Source organism: Emiliania huxleyi (genome assembly GCF_000372725.1).
Source record: "Emiliania huxleyi CCMP1516 unplaced genomic scaffold EMIHUscaffold_97, whole genome shotgun sequence".
NCBI classification, from domain to species: domain Eukaryota; phylum Haptophyta; order Isochrysidales; family Noelaerhabdaceae; genus Emiliania; species Emiliania huxleyi.
Window position 1 is genome coordinate 436618 of NW_005194814.1, and position 23978 is coordinate 460595.

A 23978-nucleotide genomic window follows, 5' to 3' on the forward strand; every position below is an offset into this window, starting at 1 on the left:
ACCCCCGCCGCCCCCCCCCCCCCCCCCCCCCCTTCCCCCCCCCCCCCTCCAGCACCGACTGCAAGGAGGAGAAGCGCAAGCCGCCGGCGCCACCGCCGGCCCGCAAGGTCCTGAACGCTGGCGGCGGCGGCGGAGGCGGGGGCGGCGGCGGAAGCGGAGGCGGCGGCGGAGGCGGAGACGGCGGCGGAGGCGGAGACGGCGGCGGAGGCGATGGGGGCGCCGCACCCGCCGCTGCGAGTGGCGCGGCTGGAGGAGCGGAGGGCGGGGAGCAGGCCACTGCGAGTGGAACGGCCGGAGGAGCGGCGGAGGGCGGGGAGGACGCCCCTGCGAGTGGAAAGGCTGGGGCGGAGGCGGAGGGCGGGGAGGAGGGCGAGGCGGCGGCTGGGCTGGTGACGGAGTCCGAGGGCTACCGGCTGCACCTGTCCTCAAGAGGCGGGGGGCCGAGGAAGCTCAAGACTGACGGCAAGAGCTCCACGGGCTACCTGGGTGTCTCCCGCCGCGAGGACTGCGGCAGACTCAAGTTTGTCGCGCAGGTGAGCCTGCACGACGGGCATCGCATGCGGCTGACGTACCTCGGCGTCTTCCCCACCGCGGTGATGGCGGCGGTGGCGGTCGCCAAGGCGAAGCTGCGGTCGTCCTCCGCCGCGCCCGCCGCGCCCGCCGTGCCGGCCGCTGGCGGCGGCGTGCCAGACCCCACCTGCGGTCCCGGAGGCGGCAGCTTTGGCGGCGGCATCAACATGCTCGGCGAGCTCGGTGATCTCCTCGGCGTCGGCGAGCTCGGCGGCCCGCCCGCCGCGCCTCCCGCCGCGCCCGCTGCGCCTCCCGCTGCGTGGACGAGCGACGCGGCCTTCCCGGAGCTGGGCGAAGGCTGGCGGCTGCTCTCGAGGCGGCGCGAGGTGCTTGTCGAAGGCAAGACGACCACGCGCGTCATCAAGTGCTACATCGACCCGCGCGGCAAGCGCTACTCGTCGCTCAAGCAAGCCAAAGCGGCAGCCGGCGTCGAGCCCGATCGCTTTGGTTTGCTCGATTCCTTCGCCGCCATTGCCGCCGCCGCCGCTGCATCCGCCGCCGCCGACGCCGCCGGCGGCGGCGCTGCATCCGCCGATGCCGCCGCCGCCGCTGCCGCAGCGTCGTCGCCCCACGAGCCGATGGACCTCGAGTCGTCCTCGGCACCCTCCGGCCGCGCCAGCAGCGCGGAGGTCGCCATCGACGAGGCCGATCGGATGGACGACGGCGCTTCGACAGCCACGTCCGACAGCGCCCCGTCCGATACGGGCCCCCTCTTCGCCGCCGACGGGGCTTGCGCCTCGGAGGCGTCGCGCTCTCGCGCCATCGAACCGCCGGTTAACCGCCGAGCGACGCTCGTGGTGGGACAGAAGCAGCGCCCGCCGCTCACGCTCTCGGAGCCGCAGTCCGCGCCTTGGCCACCGGGCGAGGAGCTGGAGATGCTCGAGCGGCTCGCACAGCTCGAGAATCGCAGGGGTTGCCTGCTTTGAGGCGCTCGCTGGCAGCCCGCGGCGGAGCGAGGGGTGCGAGGGTGCGGATGGGGTCTGACGTACACAGAACACAGCAAGAGCTGAGCGAGAGGGAACACGCATCGCGTGTCAACTGTCACATGCTATCGCGGCGTGGGTCCCAGAGGGGACGCAGCGCTCGCAGGAGGTGTACTGTCGGTCCATTTGGAAAAGTTCCGTTGCCGTAAGTCTTTGTCTGGTGTACTGTATCGCTTCACATAGAGCAGAGAGGCAGCGGTGGCACCCGCGCCGCCGCCCTGGGGCGCCTGTCACTCTGTGATGGTGAGGCTGTCGGTCAGCCACGTGCCGCTGTGCAGCGAGAGCTGCCAGGTCACCACCGTCCACGACTCGTCGCCGCTCCGCCGGACGAGCGCGTCCTGCAGCACGACCGACCCGTCTGGGTCGACGGCCTCGGGCTGCTCGCGCTCGACCTGCAGCTCGTCCCACTCGGTCATGATCGCGTACCACGGCTCGCGCAAGTACGCCTCGAAGCCCTGCGGCGAGAGGCGCGACGCCGCGTTTGACGGCGAGCAGTACCGGATCGCAACCTCGCACCCGTGCAGCGGGTGGGGCTCGTCCGGCGTGCGCAGCGCGCGCATCACCTTCTCGACCACGTCCGCGGGCGAGAGCCGCTGCTCCGCCTACTCACACGCCCGACGCCGTGAAGAGGCGCCGTCCGCTGCTTGCCGTGTGATCAGGCGCGCGGCTCTGCCATCTGCCGCTTCCGCCAGCGGCTGATCGCGGCGGCAGCCTCGGCGGGCAGCGCGAGGGCGGCCGCCTCGAGGTCGTCGCTCTGCGTCGAGTCGGGCTCCTGCACGAAGACCGTCGCCACACGCCACTCCTCGTGCCCTCCCTCGGCAAGGACCCGGGCGAGGATCCACCGGATGCTGACCCACGCTGCTGTCGGAGAGGAGCGCACCCCCGCCTGCTGGTAGGCCTCGGCGCCGTTGCCGAGGAGGACGAGGTCGCCGTCCCACCGCATCTCGCTCCACTCGACCAGCGGCCGGTACCACTCCTGCGAGAGGTAGTCTGCAAACTGCTCGAGGCTGCGCTGCGACGCCGGGCTGTCGGGCGACAGGAAGCGCATGGCGACCTCGGAGCCGAAGCGCGCGTACGGCGTGTCCTGATTCCGTCTATGCAGCGCGCACATGACCGTCTCGATCACCTCGCGTGGCTGCAGCGCCGGCGACGGCTGCGCTGTTGCGAGGGCGGCCGACTGCGTGTCGGTCGGGCCGCCGCCGCCGCCGGCGGCGGCCGCCAATGTCGCGGCAGCGGTGGCGTGGCGAGGGGACACGGCCGGCAGTATCGATGGCTGGGACAGCCGTAGCGAGCGCAGCGCTACGAGAGGCGCGGCCAAAAGCAGGAGCGAGCCAAGCATTGCTCGCAAAAAGAATTTTGGGCGCTCACGTCCAATTCCCAAGATATAAGGCGAAAGGGTCTAGATTTGGGGCGCTCGCCGAAGAGGAGTACGACAAAATAGCGCCCGTGATTGCCTGCACGCTACCCGCACTCACGGACTCCATACCCGAAAGAAAGAGAAGGGAGCTCGCGGGAGAGGTGACGAGTGAACTACAGGTAGTGGGGAAGGCAGCCTCGATTGCCATACAGACATGGGTGCGAAACAACGACAAGACCAAGGCACGGGCAGAGGAACGAGAGAAGAATATAGGGTGGATAAAGCGCCTGTTCACGGGATGGAGGGTGAGCCACACCGAACCCCGTACCGAGCGAAGAGCCGAGCGGAAGGAGGACGGGGAAGATGACTCAGAGGAGGACGAACCAGTGGAAATTCAGTTGTCAAAAAGAATTTTCACCTTCAGCGTGACGAATTTGCAACGTACAATTCCCAAGATACGTACTGAGGATGCGGGATTTCATGCGCGGCACGGACAAAACCCAGACTGGTCTCAGGCAGCAGGTTGCAGCCCGAGGTAATCCTCGAGCTGCTTCACCTTGCCCAACAAACCCGACCCGACGGGGGTGATGCCCAGCACCGCTGCCGCATTCCGTACCGTCGCGGGCAAGTTTGGCCCCGGTTCCAACCCGAGCGCATCGCAGATGCGCCGCAGCCTGAACGGCAGGGGAGCTGCAGGCCGCTCCGGCGCCCGAGCCTCGCGCAGTGCAGCCGCATGCGCTGCCTCCGCCTCCTCCCTCGCCGCGGCTGACGACGCTGCGGCCGCCCTCAGCGCCTGCAATTTAGTCTTGGAGGCAGCGGCCAGGACCGCCGCCGCCACCGCCGCCCTCGCCACCCTCGACGCTGCCGCCACCTTTGCCGCCACGTCCGCCTCGCATGCCTCTGTCTCGGCGACCGACGCAGCCTCCAAGGCCCTCGCCACCGCGACAGCTGCCTCCGTTGCCATAGCAGTGGCCGCTAGTCGTCCCGCATCCGCTCCTCCATCCCTAGTCCCCGCCACCGCCCGGGCCTCAACTGCCTCCTCAGCCTCCGCCACACGCGCAGCAGCTGCAACCTCCGCCCCGTGAGTGAGCGACTCAGCGACGGACAGCCGCTCCGCCACCTCCGGCTTCTCATCTGACGGCCGCAGTGCCTCTGCTGGCGCCGCCGTCTGCTGTGGAGCTGCCCGCCCCGTCGCCCCGTCGCGCGCAGCCGCCTCGCGTTTCGCCGTCTCGACTCGCCTCGCCTCCTGCTCCGCTGCGAGCTGCGCCGCCTTCTCCTGCTCCATGCGAAGCTCAGCCGCCTCCTGCGCCCTCCGCTCCTCCTCGAGCTTGAAGGCGGACTTCGCCTGTTTGGCCTTCTGATTCTTCTCCTTCGCCTCCTTCTTGGCCGCCTTCTGCTCCGCCGCCTTTGCCAGCAGCTTAGCCTTTTCCTCCTCCGCCCGCTTCTTGGCCGCCTCCTCCTTGCGCCGCTCCTCCTCCGCCATAGCCGCGTTGCGAGCCGCTGCCGCCGCCCGCGCATCCGCACGTGCTTGCTCCTCGGCTGCGAGCCTCTCTGCCTCTTTCACCCGCGCCACCTCCTGCGCCGCCGCGCGCTCGCAAGCGAGCTTCGCCTCCGCCTCAGCCGCAATCGCGCGCCTCTGCTCCTCCAGAGCCGCCGCCTCCGCTTCTCGGCGCGCCTCGTCCGCTGCCCGCTTAGCTCTGAGCCGCTGCGCCTCCTCCTCTCGCTTCTGCGCCGCGGCCGCCTCGTCTCTCGCGCGCTGCTCGCGTCGGCTCTGGGCCTGGAGTGCCTTCTCAGCCAACCCCTCCGCGTGCTTCTCTGCCTTATGAAGGCGGCGCCGGAACAGCATCTCAGACGACAGTTTGCTCACCAGCGAGGGGGGCGCAAAGAAGGTGATCGGGTTCATTATGGATACTCCGAAGGCGGCCTGGAACTCGTCGTCTAGCTTTTTCAACTCTTTGCTGCTGTAGGCGGAGCCTTGATAGACCATAGCCACTTGCGATCCCTCAAAGATTAGTTCGAAGTACAAACCCTCCTCAAAACAGTTGTCGTCACTACTCGATAGCGGTCCCGCCGTAGCTCGCGCATAGAAGCAGGAAGCTAGGCCAGAGGCCGCGTCGCGTTCGCTGTAACAAGTTTGATCCAAACCGAAACCAAAACACGGATCTCCAAACCAAAAAGGGATGAAATCCCTTATGGATATAATCGCCAAATTATCTCAGGAACATAGTGTGAATGCCCGGGAACAGCCCCTCCTGGCCCGAGTGCGGGGCGCGAGGGACAAACAAATTCAGAGGGCATGAAAGTCGTCAAGCTGCTTGATCAGGCCAGTAAGTAAAGATGGCCCGCGAGGCAGCCTTAGTGAGCAGGTCGGCGAGCATCACGACGCCGGGGAGGTGTTCGACAGAGATAACGCCACGGCTGACGAGATCGCGAAGGAACTCGGCGGCGCGCAAGATGTGCTTGGTCTTCTTGAAGGCAACGGGATCGAAGGCCATGCCGACGGCGGATTTGCTGTCGCAGTTGATGACGCTGGCGCCGTCGATGGAAAATCCAAGGTCGATCAGTAGCTCACAGATGAAATTACCTCCTTGGCGGCTAGCATGGCGCCAAAGAACTCTGCCTCGGCACTAGACAGCGTGACGGATCGCTGCATTTTGGAGAACCAGTGGAAGAGACATCCGTAGAAGAAGAACATGCCACCGGAGCAAGAGAACTTCGTTGCCCAGTTTGAATCGACGTAGCTCTCAAGGTTGCGGTTGGGGTTCGGCTGCATGACGAGGGCGCGGTCAGCTGTGTCGCGCACGTAGATAAGCACCCGGATGGCGGCTTTAAAATGCGACGGGCCAGGGTTGGTCATGAAGCGAGCAAGCTGAGACGCTGAATAAGCAATGTCGACGCGCGTCATGTTGGCAAGCCACAGTAGTCCGCCGACGATGTCCCAGGGCCTCTACGCCGCCGACCTCGTTACCAAGTTCAGCGCCTATTTCGATCGGTCCCGCTCACGCCGCTTCGACTCGCCCATGGAAGAGGGGCTCGAACTGTCCGCCGATGATCAGCCCGCCGTTGGATCTGTTGAACACGACGAGATGTCCGAGTTCCGCACCGCCTACTAGGGGGCTGGGTTGTCGCAGAAGGTCCGTGCCCCACGATGGTTAAAGCCGTCGAGCCGAGTTGACTCTTGGGGCATGGGTGCACATGTACATGTGCATGAGCTGACTGCGAAGGGGCGGAAAATCAAAGTGGCCGCCGTGAGTGAATGACGCCTCAGGGGCAGGCTGTGGCATGTGCTCTATAGCCTGAGAGGTCGTGTGGGGCGAGGCGCACGTGTCCTCAAAGTGTTCTGACCCACATTCCAATTTATCGACAAAACTTTCAGAAATGGATTGTCGATGCAAATGGCAGGCTCGAACGTGCTCGAAGAGACCGACTGGACCCATTGTTCAGGTCCTTCGGCTCGACTGGGGTTGTGCTCGCACACGCCAGGCGCCCAGGTGGTGGCTGACATATAGGGTGCAAGACTTGTCCACCATGGTAGCGTACACGTTGGAGCTGCCATGGTGGTCGATGCTGTCATGTCGCTGGTGGTGTCGGCCTCGGCGATGCAATAGTCGAGGCCAGACTGGCCGGAGGATAAGCCATACTCGATAGCGGTCCCGCCGTAGCTCGCGCATAGAAGCAGGAAGCTAGGCAGAGGCCGCATCGCGTCAGCTGTATACGTTTTACCCAAAACCGAAACCAAAACACGGATCTCCAAACCAAAAAGGGATGAAAATCGCTTACGGATATAATCGCCAAATTATCTCAGGAACATAGTGTGAATGCCCGCTCCCCGCGGGTTGATGGTTGTAGCTGACCGCAGATTGGTTTTCCCCCTCTTTTCGCAAGCCACCTTGCCCGCCAAAAGAAAGCCAATTCTTGACTTGGGCCCTCTTGCGGGCGGCCTTCTCTCGAGGTCTCGAGATACACAAAGCGGCCACAAGCCACCCATCGGGCACCATTCGGTTGTCTTCCCCTGGAAAGTATCGAAAAGTGTATGGCGTCGGTGCTCCCTTCTCGCTGTGCTCCCTGGTCCCTCACCGCTCAGAACTGGCGTGTGATGGAGACGTGGCAGCGGGCGCTGCGCGGCACGCGGTTCGTCGATATCAACCTTGGCGACCCGGCCGCTGGCTTGCGTGGCTCAGCCGACTGCGGCTCGGGCCTGCGGTACGCGCTTGGACGCTTCTCGCCGCGAGCGCCGCTGCGAGAGCTCGCTGCTCTGTCGGCCTCCAAGGCGCGGCCGGGCGAGGTGATTGTGCTCAAGGCGCAGGCGCCGCTGCTGGGCGGCTGCACGAGCTTTGGGCGGACACCCGCCACCCTGCTGCTGCACAATGAATCCTGCGAGCTCGTCAACTTTGTGACCGAGGAGGCGCGGGGACACTCCACGCTCCTCAGCTTGGCGCTGCGCTCGCCTAACGCCCACCGCCTATCGCAAATCGCCTACCTCTATGCCGAACACCTGGCGCCGCCGGCCCTGCCTGCGCCGCGGACCCCTGTGTATCGATCCTGCGACATGGATGTGGACGAGAGTGATGCCCCAGAGGTGGCGCCCGCATTTTGGATGCGGTTGTATGTCGAGTCGCTGCCACAGGGGCCCTTTGAGTGGTGAGTTTGCGAGGTATGTGCTGTCACCTTGTCTGGTAATGAAGTTGTCTAGCTCTCTAGGCTGGGTCGTTGTTTTTTGTTTTATACAGAAGACGTCATGATGTCCACAAACACGAGAGAACTAGTCAACAAAACAAAAGTGTCAAGACTAAGCTACATCAACACACTGTCGCTACAAAATTGCGCACACGGCTAAACGTAGTCTCCATGCCTAAATCACAATTTCAACACACTCTGCGTCCACCGCGCACCGGTCCAGGGTGCGTGTCCACCCTAGTCCACATGCACGTGCATGGGTATGGACATATGTATGTTCATGCACGAGAGAGGCGCTAAGAGAAAGGCCCTATGATTGGATCCTACAGCAGCATGGCGCATCTGTTTTCGGGCACAGCGATGGGGACTCTCTCGGGCACCTTTCGGTGCGGCGCCTTAGTGGCCGTGCACGCAGCGGCGCTTCTGTGGCGCCGATGCGGGGGAGATGCCAGAGCCGGCGTAGAAGGCGAGCGGCCTCGCCGGCGACGGGCCAGAAGGGAAGCCCTGACGCTCGGGCGGCACCGAGGGCGAGGGCGAGGAGCCTGGCAGCGATGGCGGCGGCAGCGATGGCGGCGGCGAAGGCGGCTCGGGATCGTTCTCGCTATCGCTGCTGCAGCCATCACTGTCCTCGTCGGGGGCGGGCAGGCGCTCGATCCATCCGAGAGCGGGCTTTGGTGAAGCCGCTGCCCCCAGCCCGCGCGACTCGCACGCCGAGGATCGGCGTGATGTGCCCGACGCGGACGGCAGCGGGGACTGCCAGCTGCACGACGAGCGAGCGTACGGGGACGGCTTCGAGATGGAAGGGGAAACGTGCGGGGACGGCTTCGAGATGGAAGGGGAGAACCACCAGCCGGGCACTGCAGCGTCCTCCCGGCCGCCTTGGCGGGCGTCGAGCTCGCGCCGCGAGGGCTGGGAGCGGGAGAGCTCGTCCGACGATGAGGGAAGATGGGAGCCGCGGGAGTGCCGGCAAGATGAGGAGAGGGCGAGCGGACTCGGCCTGACCGGGTTGAGCTCAATCGCACGCCTCGTCTCGCGCTTGGAGTGCCAAGCTGGCGAGTCCTCGGTACCGGCGGCGCGAATGACGTAGCGAAAGTCGTCCTCGTCCTCACCTGGCTGCCCAAAGGTGAGCACGCTGCCCTCACGCAGCTGGGCGCTCGCCACCTCCTCGGCCGTAGACTGCAGGAGGACCGGCTCGCCACCTCCTCCCGGCTGCTGCACGCGGCACCCGTTCTTGCGCGAGACGTCTTCGAGCCGGACGCTGCGACCGTCGGCGGCGACGTGGAGCACGGCGTGCTGGCGCGAGATGTGCTGCGTCTTGAACAAGGCCACGCCGCTCGACGCGTCGCGACCGACCGTGAGCGTGGCGCCGGGAGGCAGCGCGATCGGCGACGGCCGGCCGGCGCGAGCCCCGTTGACGCCCGCATCCAGCGCGAGCTCCAACGGCCAGCGAGCGGCGGGGGCCGCCGCGGTGTCCGACAGCGCCGGCGTCGAGGGCTGGCTTCCGAGCCGCGAGAGCTCTGCAGACAGCTGGTGGATGTCGCGGCTCTGCTGGCTGATGAGCGAGCGCTGCGAATGCACCCTGCTGCGCAGCTCATCGACAGTGCCGTAGGTGTTTGGCTCGGTGGAGACAGAGATGTGCAGCAGGAGGCAGCACGAGTCGATCCGCGTGCCGCTTGGCGAGCGCAGGTGCAGGCAGCGGTAGCCGCAGCGGAGGGAGCCGAGCATCGCGGTCTCGTACGCCACCAGCCGCCCCTCGTCCTCCACCACAACGCGGAGGATGGTCTGGTGAGGCTCGGCCGCGAGGCAGTGGAAGGTCTCGTCAAAGGTCGGGTTGAGACCGTTGCCCTCCGCGACCGCGGTGGTGAGCCGCGTGACGCCCTGCGCCTCGGGCGGCGGCTGCGGCTCGCGTGCGACCGCGCAGAAGCCTCCGATGGCGTGCAGCTCGACGGCGACGCGCGGGCTCGACACGCTGGCGCTGGCCCCGCTGGGCGGGCGGGGGCTATCGCTGAGGTGCGAGACGACGGCGTGGTGCCGCTCGGTGAGGAGGGGCCGGCACTCGTCCCGCGTCGGGAGCTGGTGCAGGGAGAGCACCTACGCGGCGGTGGGTCGCTCGGTGAGCTGACGAGAGGGAGAGCTGAACGGGGCGGCAGCAAGGCGCAGCGGTGCCTTCAGCTCCGTCCGATGCACCTCCTCCCGCGGCGGCGGCCACGGCTTCCCCCGCCCTGCCCCCTCGCGCAACACCCGATCATCGCCAGAGCCACCGCGAGCCGGGGTCACGGGGCCCCTGTTGGTTGGGGTCGGGGGCTGGATCGCCCGATCGGGCGCACGGAGCGCCGCGGGCTTGAGGACGTAGCCACCGCTGCCGTGAAAGAGGGCGTCGTGGATCTGCACCGGCAAGTCGTTCGTTTGCAGGTTGAGCGCCACCATCTGCACACCCGCGCGCCACGCCACCTGTGGCGGAGGGGAACGGTCCTTAGAGAGGGATGCGGGGCCTTAAGCGAGGTGGTGAGAGCGAGGGCGGGCGCGCACGAGTGGGTTGTTGTTGGTCGACCACCACCGAGTCGGAGAGGGGTAGGTTCTCACGAGCTGCGAGGCGATGAGGGGCAGCAACCGTCCCTGCTCGCTCGCCAGCCGCTCGAGCCGCTCCTCAGACAAGCTCACGACACCGCGGCGCGGCTCGCCCGCCGGCTCCTCCGCAAGCCACGAGACGCCCTGCAAGCCGGGCGAGCCCGGAGACCCGAAAGGCGACTCGGACGTCAGCGTGGCTCCGCTGTCGCCGTCGCCTCTTGTGCGGTCGAGAGGCACGCCGCGGAGCCAGTCCCAGACGCCACGGTGGAGGGGGCGGCTGCAGCGGAGCTCCTTCCAGCTCGCCGTGCGACCGAGCCGCCTGCCGCTGTCGTCCTCGTCGGGCGGCGATCGGCCGATGGAGGTCGTGGGCAGCGTGACGAGCGAGCGGAGGAGCGGGTCCGTGGTCACGCCGCCCTTGTCGAATCGCATCTTGATTAGCACCTTTCGGCGCAGCTCGCGGAGGGGCGTGCTCGCGACGCGGTCGCTGCGCGAGAGCAAGTCGCCCAGCGTGTTGATGAGCTCCTTGGCGATCTTGTTCTGCTGCTTCGCCGAGCAGTGCATCTCGATGCTCAGAATCACGGGCAGAGGGCTGGCGGTGAAGGCGTGCTCGGCGATCGCAGCGACCACCTCGCCGAAGGCGACGCTTCCGCAGAGGAGAGGGACGCCTCCGCGCGTGGGGCCAATCATGCGGTGCGTGACGCGCGCCTGGCCCCACCACCGCGGGTCCCAGCAGTCGATCTCGAGGCAGCGAGTCCCCGAGAGCAGGAGGCGGCGGTACATGTCGGCAGACACGGCGGAGGTGAGCTGGTCGCCCTCGAGGAAGCTATTGTGCGACGAATCGATCCAGTAGCTGGTCAGCGGCTCGGTCGCATCCGTGGGGGAGCGCCTAGGCTCGATGGCGCTGTTGCACGGCGAGAGCAGGAGGGAGGCGAACTCGTGCACCGAGATGGGCTCAGAGTCGACTGGCTCGGACGACTCCCTCGCCGCCTGCCTCGAGGCAGAGTCGCGGTGGACTGACGCGTCGCGATGCTTCTCCTTTGAGCGGAGGGCGCGGAGAGCGAGCTTCCACTCTTCCCACAGCTGGCGGCCCCCAGCGCCCTGCTCGCTGAGGCAGAAGCGAAGCAGGGCTCCCATGTTCAGTGACACCTGGGACTGCTCGACGAAGGGCACGGTGCCCAGCGATGACATCCTCGTCAGCCTCGGCCCCGCCTCGAGGTCTGCGTGAGCAAGATGGTCAGTCCGGCGTCCGTCATTGCAGCAGCCGCTGCGCTGAGTGCAAGCCGCGGTCCCGCACCTCGATACCAGCTTCTCGACACACGCCTCGATGAAGGGCGTCGTGTTCCGAGTCACGTAGAGCCACGCGCGAAGCTGCGCAGCCTCGCGCGCGGCCGTCCCCCACAGCTTCTGCTCCAGCACCGAGCTCCACAGGCGCTGCTCCACAAATGGGAGCCGCTCGACGTCGGGCGGGCCCTCGGTCGGCTCCTTGTTCGCCCTGCGGCAGATTCGCTCCCACACGGCGTGCCGAGCGGCGTTAGGGCGCAGCAACGGCGCAGTACGAGCCCTGCGGCACGCCCGCCGCACCGCTCGTGCGCAGCCGACGCAGGCGCGCACGGGAGCGATCCGAGCGATTCGCCTGCGGAGCAGCGTCCACGGGCTCGTGCCGTGAGACGCGGCGATGCGCGATAGCGGCAGCCAGCTGAGCCAGCTGACGGAGAGGCAGCTGCAACAGTACAGGCACAGCAGCAGAACGACGCACGCTGCCACGGCGCACACGGCCGCTTTCTCCCACGGCCTGAGACCGTCCGGCGGCGACGATTCAAGAGGCGATTCAAAAGGCGGTTCGGTCTCTCCATAGTTGAAGATCACGCCGCTGCTCTCGCGCGAGCCGCCCTCCCAAGCCCATGTGCTGTTGGTGAATTGTGCTACGCGTTTCTCGGAGAAGCCGCCTTGGTCGAGTAGGTTGAACAGCTGCACATTCGCGCTGCTCCGGTCGCCCTTCTCGTCGAACTCAACACGCCCGGAAAGGCCGTCAAAGGACAGGCCCTGCTTGGCCTCCCAGAACCGCGTGCCAAATGACGCCGGCAGCGGGCCCGTTGGAGCCACTTGGCACGAGAGCAACCCTGCGGCTATGATAGCATCGTAAGCAAAGGTGCCACCCTCGCGTAGCACTGCGCTCGTGTTTGGGTCGACGGTGCTGAAAAAGTCGTCGCGGATCTGCCAGTCGGCGTGTAGGAACTGGTTGAAGTCTCCGGGCTGAAGCTCCGGCCAGCGGTCGTTGGCAAAATGGGTCCACTGTAGGTTGCTATCCATCGCGCCGACCGCCTTGATTTGCAGGCTGCCGTGCAGCGCGGCCTTCGCCTCCTCGCTCAATTTGGAAAAGGTGACATCGACGACCGTAGAGCCAGTGAAGACCCAAGAGGTGCCAGGTCGGAGCAGGCGGGCCTCCAGCGCAAACTCTGCAATGAGGCCCAGATCCGTGGCGCTCGAAGTAACAACTAGCACTGCCTTGGCGCCGCTGCTGCTCAGACTTTGCACGGCGTCCCGGATCGACTCTTCGCGGGTCGATTCATCTTCGGAGAACTCTTTGCTGACGAACGTCAACCCGACGCTCTGGCAGGCGGTCTTCGTCGCTACCTCGTAGGCACGGCCGTACGCGGACTGCTCATAGAGTACGGCCACGGTCGAGAGCCGAAGCTCGTGCTTCCAAAATGAACAGAGGTCAGAAGCGGGCGCAGGTTGCGATGGTATGGTCCTCATGAAGCGAGGGTAGAGGACGGTGTCCGACAGATCGCTCGACTGTGACCAGTAGGAGATCTGAGGAATGTCGAGAGCACCAGTGATGGCCGCGGTGGTGGCGGAGACGTCGCTACGAGCGGCTCCGATGACTACGTCTGGGGTAGCTGTCAAGTCCCATAGCGCCTGGACCGACTTGCCCGCTGTGAAGCCGCTGTCGAGCAGCCGGAAAAGAAGCTGCTTGTCGCACCCAGCCAAAGTCCCAAGCACGGGTAGAGCAGAAGCGTCCCGCGAGTTGAAGTCCGTAACTGCTGTAAGGGCGCTTGCAACGACCGCCTGCATTGGCTCTGGCACCCAGCACTTGCCGTTGACCCAGTTGCCGACTTCACAAGTTTCGGCGGTCGTGGAGCGCACGTTCGATTGCAAGGTGAGGATTGCGAGGCTCACGTTAGTGGAAGCGAGAGCCGGCAGCAGCAGCGACAGCATGGATGGCTGCCAGGGCCGGCCGGGTGACGAAAGGCAGCCGCCAGCCAGCAAAAACAGCCGCCCTCGGCAAGGCACGAAGTGGGACGCCGATGAAGACACGGGTCATGATCGACGGAGACTCCGCTGTGAAGCCCGCCCAAAGAAATCTTGGGCGGTCTTGGCCGCGTTGTCACACACTCCTTCAGCTTGTCACATCCGTTTTCTTTCTTTCTTTAGCAGTTCACCTTCGGGTATGTTCGTAACAAGAGCTGCTACGTACACTGAAAAATATGAGGCTTTGTAATCTCGAGACCTCGAGAGAGAGGCCACCGTAGGGCCCAAGTCAAGAATTGACTTTCTTTTGGCTGGCATCTCGCACTCTGTCATGCTCTCACCACCCTAGGGTTTGCTAACATCGAGCACGTGGTCGGAACCGCAACCCAGACATGCAGCAATCTGATCGTTTGCTGCGGGCGCCAAGAACGGGGCGATGGGTGGTGTCTCTGGCTCCCCAAACAAAGAAATGGGCGTTCCTCCCATACAATCAAGGATGACACGCCCTCCGATCGCCTTCGGAGGGACATCCGGCCCAACCCCTTGACACCCTTCGATGGCGACTCAGTGCGGCCTCGTACCGTGCGTGCCCACGACCGACACGGCGGCGGAGCGTGACTCTCACACAGCTCGGTTCAAGCTCCGTGCAGTCCGCGCCGCACTTGCGCGCCCAGTCTGGCGGCGTATCAGCCCGACGTGCCGCGAGTTTGGAGTCAGCTCGCCCGATTTGCGCGGCTGGATCAAAGACAGAGACGAGCTCGAGGCGCTGTGTGTGCTTGAGGCATACGTCGACGCTGTGCTTGAAGGACCGACGCTGCCCGATTCGCCGAGGTGCATCACTTGGCCTCACAACAGCACGGGGACGCTCCCTGAGCAGGAGGCTCCCGCCTCTGAGACCGGGCCTCCCATGTGTTCGAATGAGCCCCAGACGTGTCTGGCGAAGCTGTCGACGCGGCAGACGGCTTTCTGGCTCGATCCGCTCGAAGAACTGTCGGAAGAGAACTCGTGGTCAACGTGCCGGATGGCGTGGTCGCGCAATACACGCGGGAGCTAAGCGGCTTGGTTGCCCTCGGTTAGTCCGCTAGCGCTGGTCGGATGGAGGGCATCGATGCCGGCCGGCCGAGTCGTGAGAATGTCCGATCTTGAGCTCAGCCACGTGGCCGTCAGTGCCGTCGTGTTCAGTCGTTCGTTTGTCCAAGCAAAGAGAGATGTCATTGTCTTCTGTGTTCTGACGGTGATACACGAATGCCATACAGTGTACAAGCCGTATCTGTGAGTACGTCCAGCATGTGTCTTAGATAGAGTGTACCGATTCGTGTGTCCCATATGTGTCCGTGTGTGCATCCGTGTTCGTAAACGTACTGAGAAAAGGGAGGAGTCGAGCTCGAGCACAGGCTGAGGGTCTCTCTTCGGTTCGTACCGCAAGAAGGACGCATTTCTCAATACAACCTCTCCCTCTCTACCTCCTCTACGCGGGCAGCCGCGTCGAAGTACGGAGGGGCCCTTCGCAGAGGGCGTTCGGTTCAAGCTCCGTGCAGTCCGCGCCGCACTTGCCCGCCCAGTCTGGTATCGCATCAGCCCGACGTGCCGCGAGTTTGGAGTCAGCTCGCCCGAGCTGCGCGGCTGGATCAAAGACAGAGACGAGCTCGAGGCGCTGGGTGTGCTTGAGGCATACGTCGACGCTGTGCTTGAGGGACCGACGCTGCCCGATTCGCCGAGGTGCATCACTTGGCCTCACAACAGCACGGGGACGCTCCCTGAGCAGGAGGCTCCCGCCTCTGAGACCGGGCCTCCCATGTGTTCGAATGAGCCCCAGACGTGTCTGGCGAAGCTATCGACGCGGCAGACGGCTTTCTGGCTCGATCCGCTCGAAGAACTGTCGGAAGAGAACTCGTGGTCAACGTGCCGGATGGCGTGGTCGCGCAATACGCGCGCGAGCTAGGGCGACTCCCACTACGGCTAGAGGGGGGGGGGGGGGCAGGAAACGGCTTGGTTGCCCTCGGTTAGTCCGCTAGCGCTGGTCAGATGGAGGGCATCGACGCCGGCCGGCCGCGTCGTGAGTCCGATCTTGAGCCACAGCACGTGGCCCTCAGTGCCGTTCGTTTGTGTCCAAAAAGAGCCGTGTCGTCACGACTCTCTCGTGTACAACAAAATCTGTGAGTACGGCTCTACGTTGTCCAAGCATATCGCATGTGTCTTAGATAGAGTGTATCGATTCGTGTGTCCCTTATGTGTCCGTGTGTGCCGCCTCCCGGTGTGGGTGTGGCGTCGGCGTGTGAGGTGTGTGCGGCGTGTGTGTGCGTAGTAGGTGTGTGTGTGTGGTGTGTCAGAGAGACGACAGACGAGTCGTGTGACTGTATGTCTCTGAGAGTCGAGCCGACAGCCGAGACGCGAGAGACAGAGATCAGAGAGGGTCTGTCGGTCGTGCAGACAGCAGAGAGAGAGAGACGCAGCGCCAGAAGTGCAGCGAGAGCCTCCTCTTCGGGGTCGGATATATTATAACTGGCGCCACTACATAACGGTCCGGACCAATACCGCCTGCTGAAATGGATAACAGACCAAAGCTCTCAGTGAAAATCTTGAGCCCAGCCTAACTAAGGAGAACGTTAACGAGAAAGCGGAGAGAAACCGGCGGCACGGCGGTCGTTGCGTGCAATAAGCCACTAACAATTCTCCTCGGCGATACCAGAATGTGTCAGCTTGCTCGCTTCGCTCGACTCTTGCCGCGCACTCGCCGCCGGCATAGACACGTCGCCAGCAGCAGGCCGGCGCACGGCAGCATGACCCCGCTCCCTCCGAGCGCGGCGCTGCCCGCGGGCCCGAGTCTCCAAAAGTCGCCGCCCTCCACGGCCCCTTTGCGGAGGTTGACCCCGCGTAGGTAGGGCACCCGCCGCGGGAGGCTCGCGTTCGGCTCGCTCTCGCCTCCGCCGGTAAGCACCCACGCCGCGGCGATCGCCCGGTGCTGGCCCTCCTCGATCGAGTAGCGCGCCGACTCCTCGCACGGCGATGCGGCGGCAAAGGTGAGCGAGACGGCCTCCGCGGCCGTGGCGTGCCGAGCAAAGATGCGGGCGCCGCGCGCGAGGCGCGCGAACGAGAGCGCTTCGGAGAGGCTCACGGCCGAGAGCAGCCAGGGCACGCGCAGCGCCGCGGCCTGCATCCCGCCGAGTCTCCGGATGACAGACACGACCTGCCGCAGGCTGCGCCCCTCCGCCAGCAGCGCGCGGTTACTGTCCCCCGACCAACAGACGAAGCAATCGAGGAACGTGTGGATAGGCGCGGAGCCGCTCAGCAGCTCACGATCCTCCGGTGCGCCGAGGACAAAGTCGCGGACCCGGGCCTTCTCGTCGGGCGCGAGGAGCGCGAGCGCCGCGTCCGCGTCGATGGGCCTCTCGGCCACCATGTTGCAATACGCACGGCAGCAGCAGCAGCGTGCGGACACCCAGGCGGCGACACCCAGTGGCGGCAGCAGCGCCTGGATTTCTTGCAGACGCGTTTCGTCTTTCTTTGAAGGGTGTTTACGGGGACAACGCGGCTTCACCTGGCAGCCAGCCAGCGATCAACAAGAAGGAGCGCCTTCTTTCTTTCTTTTTTGCGGAGGGTTCATAGGAAAACTGAGGCTGAGGCCTATGCGGAAATTCTCTGGTTTGGAAAATTCGTCATTTCTGCTTGGCGCGCGACGCGCAGCGGTGTGTGTGGCGTGGCCACCTCCGCGACCTCTGCCGCCGTCCGCGTGCATGGCATCAACTCTTTCCAAACGGCCTCGCGGGAGATGGCCGGCGTGATGCTCATCGCAAACCTCTCGACCGCCTCCAGCATCGCGTCCCTGAGCAGCGAGCGGCCGGGGGGGAGCATCCGCCACGTGCTCTCAAAGTCCGCCGTCAGACCGATCACGTCCTTCACCGCGAACGTCACCTCGGGCAGATCCGCATACTCGGGAAGAGGCCGCAGACGCACGCCCATCACCGCCTGCGTGCCGCCGAGCATGCACGGGCCTTTCCCGACGACGACGTGCGGGTGGTCCGCGTAGTCGACGATTCTCGCGCGGACGTGAGTGGCGAGGAAGACGAGCCGACCGATCCTGTGCTCCTTCTTCCGCCTTGAGCCCGAGTTAGGGCGGTTCGGCTTCTTGCTGTGGCGCACCTCGCCCTCCTCGAGCGGGTCGGGCTCGGCGCGGCTCCTCTTCTTGAGGTCGCGAGGACGCTGCGGGCCGGAGAGTGTTCCCTAATCGGGGCACGCGCGCGCGGTCGATTAGCGTGGGTGGGGGGAGGGGGGGAGCACGCGCGGCTCGCCTCCCGCATCATCCGCTGCACGGCGGCCTCCACCGACTGCGGCGGCGTGTTGATGTGCGAGTAGGGCCGCCCCTCGCCAACGGTGATCCAGCCCTCCCACTGCGCCGTCGGAGAGTGGGGGCGCATGGCGGGCGGCTCGTCGAAGGTCTTTGCGACCGCTGCGGCCAGCATCGGCGAGAAGCGCTCGACAATCTCCTCCCCATGTTTTTCCTTGCGCTCGCACCACGTGCCGAGGAGAAAGGGGTCAAAGTCGCCGCGCACGTACACCTCGAACGCGTCCATGCAGTTGATGTGGGCGTCCTTGTCCCCGCAGATGGCGGCGTAGACCTGTTGGCACGCCCGAGGAAAGCCTGTATACTCCTTTCCGAGCAGCTGCCGCGCCCTCGCGAACCTCTCGGCCTCAAAGGCCTGCACGCCGAGCGCCCTTGGTGGCCCGCACACGCGGACGACACGCGTGATGCCGAGCCGCTTCGCGTCAAAGTCGATGACCTCGAGCACGACGATCGGGACTCGATGCCCGCCGATGCGCTCGCGGTAAGTGACGAGGAGGCGAGGCACTCGCATTTGTGTACGGCGCGCGGCGTTTATTCTCTTCTGTGGTGAGCCGGTGTGTGTGCCAGTCCGCGCCAGTCCGCGCCCTTGTCGTGCCAGTGCTGTGAGAGAGGCGGTTTTAAGAATTCTCTTCTGTGGGGCAAAGCCCTTGGGCAGGCCCTATGCCTCCCTTTTCTTTTTTGTTTTTCTGGCACTCACGAACACATCACATACTCATAAGCAACCTTGTCGCCAATGCAGGAGCTGACTGACGGATACTACGCAGCCTGCGGCTGCTGCTGGCGTTATTGAGCCTTGCGTCCGCCCAACGTGCCTGTGTACTCGCTTAGTGTGGGTAAACCATAAAAGTAGGTTTGAATTGTCCACGTAAGGCTTGGTGAGTGGTTGGGGTGGCCTCAGGCATCCCCAAGGGAGCCTCTGCGGTGCCACATAAGCAGCTTAGTGATTGTCGAGACTTTAAAGTATTCGTCGGAAGAAACGCGAACAAGACACGACGGTACTATGGTCACCAGTAAACCATAATTCGACTTTGAGGGATCATATCTCAAAAATCCGGGAGATAGCATAGCCTTATTGTTGCATATTATGCCACATAAGGTCAAACTCGACCCCACAAGCATCAAGAACCCGATGCTCCGGCTCGACTGTGCCGGCACACTGCCTCCTCGCGCCAGATGCTCGCAGGCCGTCGCGGCCCGTGGTGCACCAGAGAGAGAGGTCGACACGTTGCCCCCGCCGGCGAGTCCGCGCGGCTCAGGCCGGCCAGAAGGTGTGTGGTGGCGGCACCGTGGCAGGATTGCGGAGAAGAGCTCGCCGAACGCGAGCAGCAGATGGCCAAAGTGTGCCAGCGCGAGAGCCTCGCGAGCGGGCGCAGAAGGAGCTCGCCGTGACACGATGCCGGGCGGTGGTGGTGCTCTGGCGGCTGTGCACAGTGGGCAGGGCCAGGCTGCAGCAGGGCAGCACGATGGTAGTGCCCTGCTGCAGCCTGGTCTGACATGCACAGGGCGAACAGAGGCGGTACTATCGTCCGGCGCTCGTCGTCGAATCTGGGCCAACTTCGACCGCCGCCACAGCTCGCCACGAGCACGCAGCGACAAAATGTTGACTGTACGGAAGTTGAGGCTGGTCGAGAGGAAAAGGCTGCCGTGCAAGCCGGCAGCAGGCCGGCTCGGCGTGGACTGCCGCGGCGACTTTTATGGGCTTCTCTGTTCATAGTACCGTATACGGTACTATGGTTTACCCACACTAAGCGAGTATGCCTGTGTGCGTCGCGACAGCGCGGAGGCCTTCCCTCGGCCGGGTAGTGGCGGCTCCCCTCGCCACGAGCGCTGCGGACGAGCAGGTGGAGGCGGGCCGGCTGCTTGATGCGGCAGAGACGCCTTGCTGTCTGTCTCTGAGGGAGGGTGTAGAGGATGTAGAGTGTAGAGCGCTGTAGAGCTGTAGAGATGTAGAGCTGTAGAGATGTAGAGCGCTCTGGAGCGCTGTAGAGCTGTAGAGCTCTACATCGGCTGCGTGACGAACTGCCTCCGTTGTAGAGCGATGTAGAGCGCGATTTTGTTGTAGAGTTTGTTGTAGAGGCTCTACAGCAAAACCGCCGGGAAGGCAGTGACTCAAAGAGGTCGAGTCGCACTAATGGGGTGTCTCCGAGCTTACTGGAGCTCTGATGGACGGCCCTGACTATCCCTGACACACAGAGAGTCACTCTGACGGCACACAACACCCTATAACTGCGTCATGACCAGCCTGCCATGCGTCGCCGGTGCCGCATTCGTCGCTGTGCTTCTTTAGCAGGCGGTGGACTGTCGGCTGCGAGGACGGTCGCATTTGCGCGAGGCGAGGCGAGCATTTAGACGCGTTGCATGCGCCATGACTCGCGCCAGCGCGTGCGGGAGCTCCTGGCTGAGCGTTGAGTCCAAGCGAGTTGCGCTGGCCACGATCGCTACGCCGAGCCGAGCTGACGCGCCGAGGCGCCGGCCAGTCGCAGCCGCGAGGCATGCCACAGCAGCAGAGGCACCTGCCACCCATTGGGCGGGCAGACAGAAGGCCAGGGCAGCACTGGCAAGTGCAACGCGCCTCATGTCGGAGAGCGACCGTGCCTCGTTCGCCGCTTATTGGCTGCAATAGCGCGCGGGCAACGCTGCTCGGCCACTCGGTCGCGCGCCACGGTGGTCCCGCCCACATACTCGGCGCGAGTCTCAACCTCCGCAGAGTAGTTCTGAAAGGAGTTGGTCCTCAGGCAGGCCGGGAAACTCGAGCGGGTAGTCTTCAGCATGCTGATCACATGCCGAGAGAGCAGGGCGGGATGCCCATCGCTCGCTCGTGGAGTAATGTGACCAGCGGCGGCGGCGAGCGATGCAGCCCCCACGACGGCGCTCCCCATGGGATCAACGCGCGCCGCCGCCGTGAAGACGGGCCCCAAGCAGCGGGTCATGTCAGACAGGGCTGCGAACGGGACGTCGGCCGTAGGGTCGCAAAGAGCCCCGACCGTCGCGTACTGCAAGAAGTCGACGGCCTTCGCTTCTGCAGATGGCGCTGGTCCCAAGGGCACGATAGCCTCAGAGTGCCCCAAATCGCCCCACTGCAGATAGAGCTCGGGCACCGGGATTTGGCGGGAGTGCAGAGCCTGGATGCACACCGTACGGAACGCATCCTCATCCACGTGCACCGTGCCGAAAACGCCGAGGTCGGACAAGGCACCGAGGATGCGGCGCCAAGCCGCGGCCGATACGGCCAGCCGCAAGACGCTGAGCCTGTCAAAGTGGGCGGCCACAGCGGGCTCGGGCTCACTGAAGGGGAGCAGCGCACTGATGGCGACCCACTGCGGAATCTGGGCCCACGACGGTTGCATCCCCGGAGGAGGAGGGGGCAGCTGGAGGAGGGCCGGATTGCCCACCACAGACCACGGAATGAAGCGCATAGTAGAGCCTACCACTGTTGAGTCGACGGGTATCACCAGTGGCTTTGCGGGATCGGGGTGCTGCTCGGCCGGAATGCTGAGCTCGGCGGCCGTGAGGTCTGGCATCGCGGCGCCGGTCGTCTCGTCGAGGGCTACCTCTCGATTCTACTCCCGTGTCACAACAACGAGGCACGAGAGCGTGCACGACAGAGCGACGGCGCAGCGTACCGCCGTCCAGCTAAAAAGCGGCGGCCGACGGTTGCTGCGCAAAGTGATCAGTTCTAAAATAGGTGCCGGGGCCCAACGGATAGATGAATCCGGGGCACCCTCCGCTCGAATCCCTGGCCGGGGTTCGAGGTGGCCCCCACCCTGGGGCCTCCCATCAAAGGGACTGCGGCAGAAGACGCCCAATCTTGCACAAGTGCAAGAACCATACTTGTAGAGCGCCTCTACATCGCTCTACAACGGAGGCAGTTCGTCACGCGGCGGATGTAGAGCTCTACAGCTCTACAGCGCTCCAGAGCGCTCTACATCTCTACAGCTCTACAGCGCTCTACACTCTACATCCTCTACACCCTCCCTCAGGTCTGTCTGAGCGGGACGCTCACGGCGGACGCGCTGCTGGTGGCCGTCGAGGCTAGTGGGAGACCGCACAATTTTTCCTAAGGATATCTCACAGAATCTCACATGCATGCACCCTGAACCTCGTCCCCATCGGCGCCACCGTTTCCCATACCTTCAACTCCGGAGTAACGCTCCACCAGGCAGCCGATATCTCCGTCCTTCTCGTTCTCTTTGTTGTACCCGCCCGCAGCGTACAGCTTACCGCCACGGCGTGCGAGTCTCGCCGTCTCGCGCTGTCGTCAGTGACGAGTGACCCTCCCCCGGGGGGCCCGATCACGGGCCTCATTTCCGCAGAAAAGAAAGAAAGAAAGAAAACAGACACGCCAAACGAGGGATGGGAGGAGGACAGGGTCCCCACCTGCACGAGCAGGATTTTGGAAGGACGATCAGGGGGACAGGTGGGGCTCTCCTGCTCCTGACAAGGGACACGACAGGTTTGCAGCGCGGTGCGCGGTGGACTCCCACATCCACTGGCGGTCTCATCTCAGTCTAGCGACCTGCCTCCAGCTTGTCGCTGGCAGTCTCTCGCACATGCACACTGACACAGGGGTGGCAGGGGCGGCGGCACGAGTCTCCCACATACTATGCGGGCCTCACTAGAGGTGCGACTGTAGGAAACAAACTGAGTCTCCTTCTTTTGCAGAGTGAAAAGCGGAAAATTCTCTGGTTTGCGAAGTCTCGTCATTTTGTGTTTCCCCACGCGACTCCCGCTTCCACCGTCCGGGCCACCAGTGGCCGAGACCTCTGGACCACGCACGTAGCAAATGCAGTGCGCCTACTGCACCAGCCAACTGGTGAGCGGGGGAAGCTGGTACATGCTCGCTGATCGTCGGTATTGCTGTCAAGAGCACCGCCTGAGCGCACACGCTGCGGCGGCCGCGGCAGCAGCGGCTCGCTCCTCGCCAATCCCTATCCCGATGCAGAAAGTTTGTCGCCCGAAGCGTGTAGGCAACCCGCTCGAAGCCCTCCGCGTCTGCGCCAATGCAATGCAGCGACCAAGCAGCGACCTGGTGCTGCGCTAATGCTTGAGCACCGTCCCGGCGGAAAGTCTTTTACGTGTCCGTTCAGCCTCCCAGTCGTATGGATACTCATTCAAGGCGGAACTCCAGTTCACACAGCGCACGCACGACGAATCGTGCGCGCGAGTCCGTCGCAAGCGATATCCTCTCGTCAGGGCCTTGCGCTGCTTGCGACGATCGCTCCCAACGCCTCGCCACACGCCTGGCCGCTCGACCGCCCCTTTGACGTGGTGGCGAATACTGAACGCATCCCATGTAACGTGGCATCCCCCGCATGCTCACGCAGCGCTGCATTCCGCGTCTTTCCTCTCTCCGCCGCCGTCAGCGCTGGGCATGTGCGAGTGCCTCTCAGAGATATGTCAGAGTGTCGTGACCCCGTGTGTCGGGGACTCGGGGGCTGTCACAGTGTTTGCCAAGGTGCAGCGACCGATGCGGCGGCCCTTGCGGTTGCGCGCACTCCCTGGGACTGGTCTCGCGTGGTATATGTTCCTTTTGCCCCGAGCGACGTGTCCCGAGTCGTGCCGCGACAATACTCATGTCAATTCTCAACGATAACTTCTCCTCTCGGCTCTCCAAAACCGCCTCAACAGCAGCGCCGCTCCAGCTGTCTCGAGACCTCACAGCTCACACCTCTGAGAATGATGCCTCTGACTACCGCGACCAAATCTGCGGCGCGGTTCTCTCTCCGCTCCCCCGGCTCTAGGACACCGCCCGCGCCTAAGGCTGATGCAAAGCCAGCGGGACCCGACGGCATGGGAGACCTCCCGCTCGCCGACCGCCCCCCCGCCCCTCCCCCTAGCGGCGCGAGCCCAGCGCGAGGCCGACAGCGATGCCGAGCACGAGCCAGGCGAGGGAAGCGAGCGCGCCGCTGCCGCCGCCGCCGCCGCCGCCGCCGCCGCCATCGCTGCCGCTGCCGCTGCCGAACACCGCGCGGGGAGAGCCGATCGATATCTCGCTCGGCGGCGGCGGCGGCGGGGCGTCCTCTCTGCGCGGCGTGCGCGGCGTTGCGGCGTGGTTCTCCTGGGTCCACTCGCCGATGAGTGGTGAGAAGAAGCGATGGGAAGGGCGGGGCAGGGCAGGGCAGGTAGCAGTCCGCCTTGATCCACTCGCCGATGAGCGGCGCCAGCTGCATCACGTGCACGCGCTGCGGCGCCCCGGCCTGGGGGGGAGGGGGGGGGAGGTGGGGGGTGG

The 23978-nt window shown here is 64.8% G+C and overlaps 9 protein-coding genes across 9 annotated transcripts in view; 4 read left to right on the forward strand and 5 right to left on the reverse strand.

The window, feature by feature from the left end:
* The window catches only part of EMIHUDRAFT_221579 (hypothetical protein), a gene marked incomplete at both ends in the record, with an annotated part of 5670 nt that extends 4174 nt beyond the window's left edge, over positions 1-1496 (forward strand). The window contains 3 exons of the mRNA XM_005756494.1: positions 504-631; positions 839-998; positions 1161-1496. Coding sequence (XP_005756551.1) covers positions 504-631; positions 839-998; positions 1161-1496 — 624 coding nt within the window. The remainder of the gene's footprint in view (positions 1-503; positions 632-838; positions 999-1160) is intronic.
* A 712-nt stretch (positions 1497-2208) lies between these two features.
* Positions 2209-6610, reverse strand: EMIHUDRAFT_221581 (hypothetical protein; the record flags this gene model as incomplete). The annotated part of the gene is made up of 5 exons (XM_005756495.1): positions 2209-2637; positions 3467-3703; positions 3824-4065; positions 4435-5099; positions 6453-6610. 5 exons carry the CDS (start codon positions 6608-6610, stop codon positions 2209-2211), a joined length of 1731 nt encoding a protein of 576 aa, XP_005756552.1.
* A 333-nt stretch (positions 6611-6943) lies between these two features.
* On the forward strand, positions 6944-7555 carry EMIHUDRAFT_221582 (hypothetical protein; the record flags this gene model as incomplete). Its single annotated transcript, XM_005756496.1, has 1 exon — positions 6944-7555. The coding sequence occupies one exon, from the start codon at positions 6944-6946 to the stop codon at positions 7553-7555; it is 612 nt and encodes a 203-aa protein (XP_005756553.1).
* A 428-nt stretch (positions 7556-7983) lies between these two features.
* EMIHUDRAFT_107969 (hypothetical protein) lies at positions 7984-13374 on the reverse strand (the record flags this gene model as incomplete). The annotated part of the gene is made up of 3 exons (XM_005756497.1): positions 7984-9678; positions 9865-10038; positions 10117-13374. 3 exons carry the CDS (start codon positions 13372-13374, stop codon positions 7984-7986), a joined length of 5127 nt encoding a protein of 1708 aa, XP_005756554.1.
* Positions 13375-16102: 2728 nt separating this feature from the next.
* Positions 16103-18260, reverse strand: EMIHUDRAFT_466301 (hypothetical protein; the record flags this gene model as incomplete). The annotated part of the gene is made up of 3 exons (XM_005756498.1): positions 16103-16879; positions 17113-17628; positions 17730-18260. 3 exons carry the CDS (start codon positions 18258-18260, stop codon positions 16103-16105), a joined length of 1824 nt encoding a protein of 607 aa, XP_005756555.1.
* Positions 18261-18833: 573 nt separating this feature from the next.
* EMIHUDRAFT_312645 (hypothetical protein) lies at positions 18834-19242 on the forward strand (the record flags this gene model as incomplete). The annotated part of the gene is made up of 2 exons (XM_005756499.1): positions 18834-18948; positions 18992-19242. The coding sequence occupies 2 exons, from the start codon at positions 18834-18836 to the stop codon at positions 19240-19242; spliced, it is 366 nt and encodes a 121-aa protein (XP_005756556.1).
* A 505-nt stretch (positions 19243-19747) lies between these two features.
* On the reverse strand, positions 19748-21270 carry EMIHUDRAFT_221588 (hypothetical protein; the record flags this gene model as incomplete). The annotated part of the gene is made up of 3 exons (XM_005756500.1): positions 19748-19828; positions 20120-20262; positions 20340-21270. The coding sequence occupies 3 exons, from the start codon at positions 21268-21270 to the stop codon at positions 19748-19750; spliced, it is 1155 nt and encodes a 384-aa protein (XP_005756557.1).
* Positions 21271-22476: 1206 nt separating this feature from the next.
* On the forward strand, positions 22477-23948 carry EMIHUDRAFT_453986 (hypothetical protein). Its single transcript, XM_005756501.1, has 5 exons — positions 22477-22778; positions 22943-23042; positions 23113-23204; positions 23491-23807; positions 23884-23948. Exons 1-4 carry the CDS (start codon positions 22533-22535, stop codon positions 23506-23508), a joined length of 456 nt encoding a protein of 151 aa, XP_005756558.1. The 5' UTR covers positions 22477-22532; the 3' UTR covers positions 23509-23807; positions 23884-23948.
* EMIHUDRAFT_221590 (hypothetical protein) overlaps positions 23919-23978 on the reverse strand; it is a gene marked incomplete at both ends in the record, with an annotated part of 3827 nt that continues 3767 nt past the window's right edge. Inside the window, one exon of the mRNA XM_005756502.1 lies at positions 23919-23946. Within this exon, the coding sequence (XP_005756559.1) occupies positions 23919-23946 (28 nt within the window). The remainder of the gene's footprint in view (positions 23947-23978) is intronic.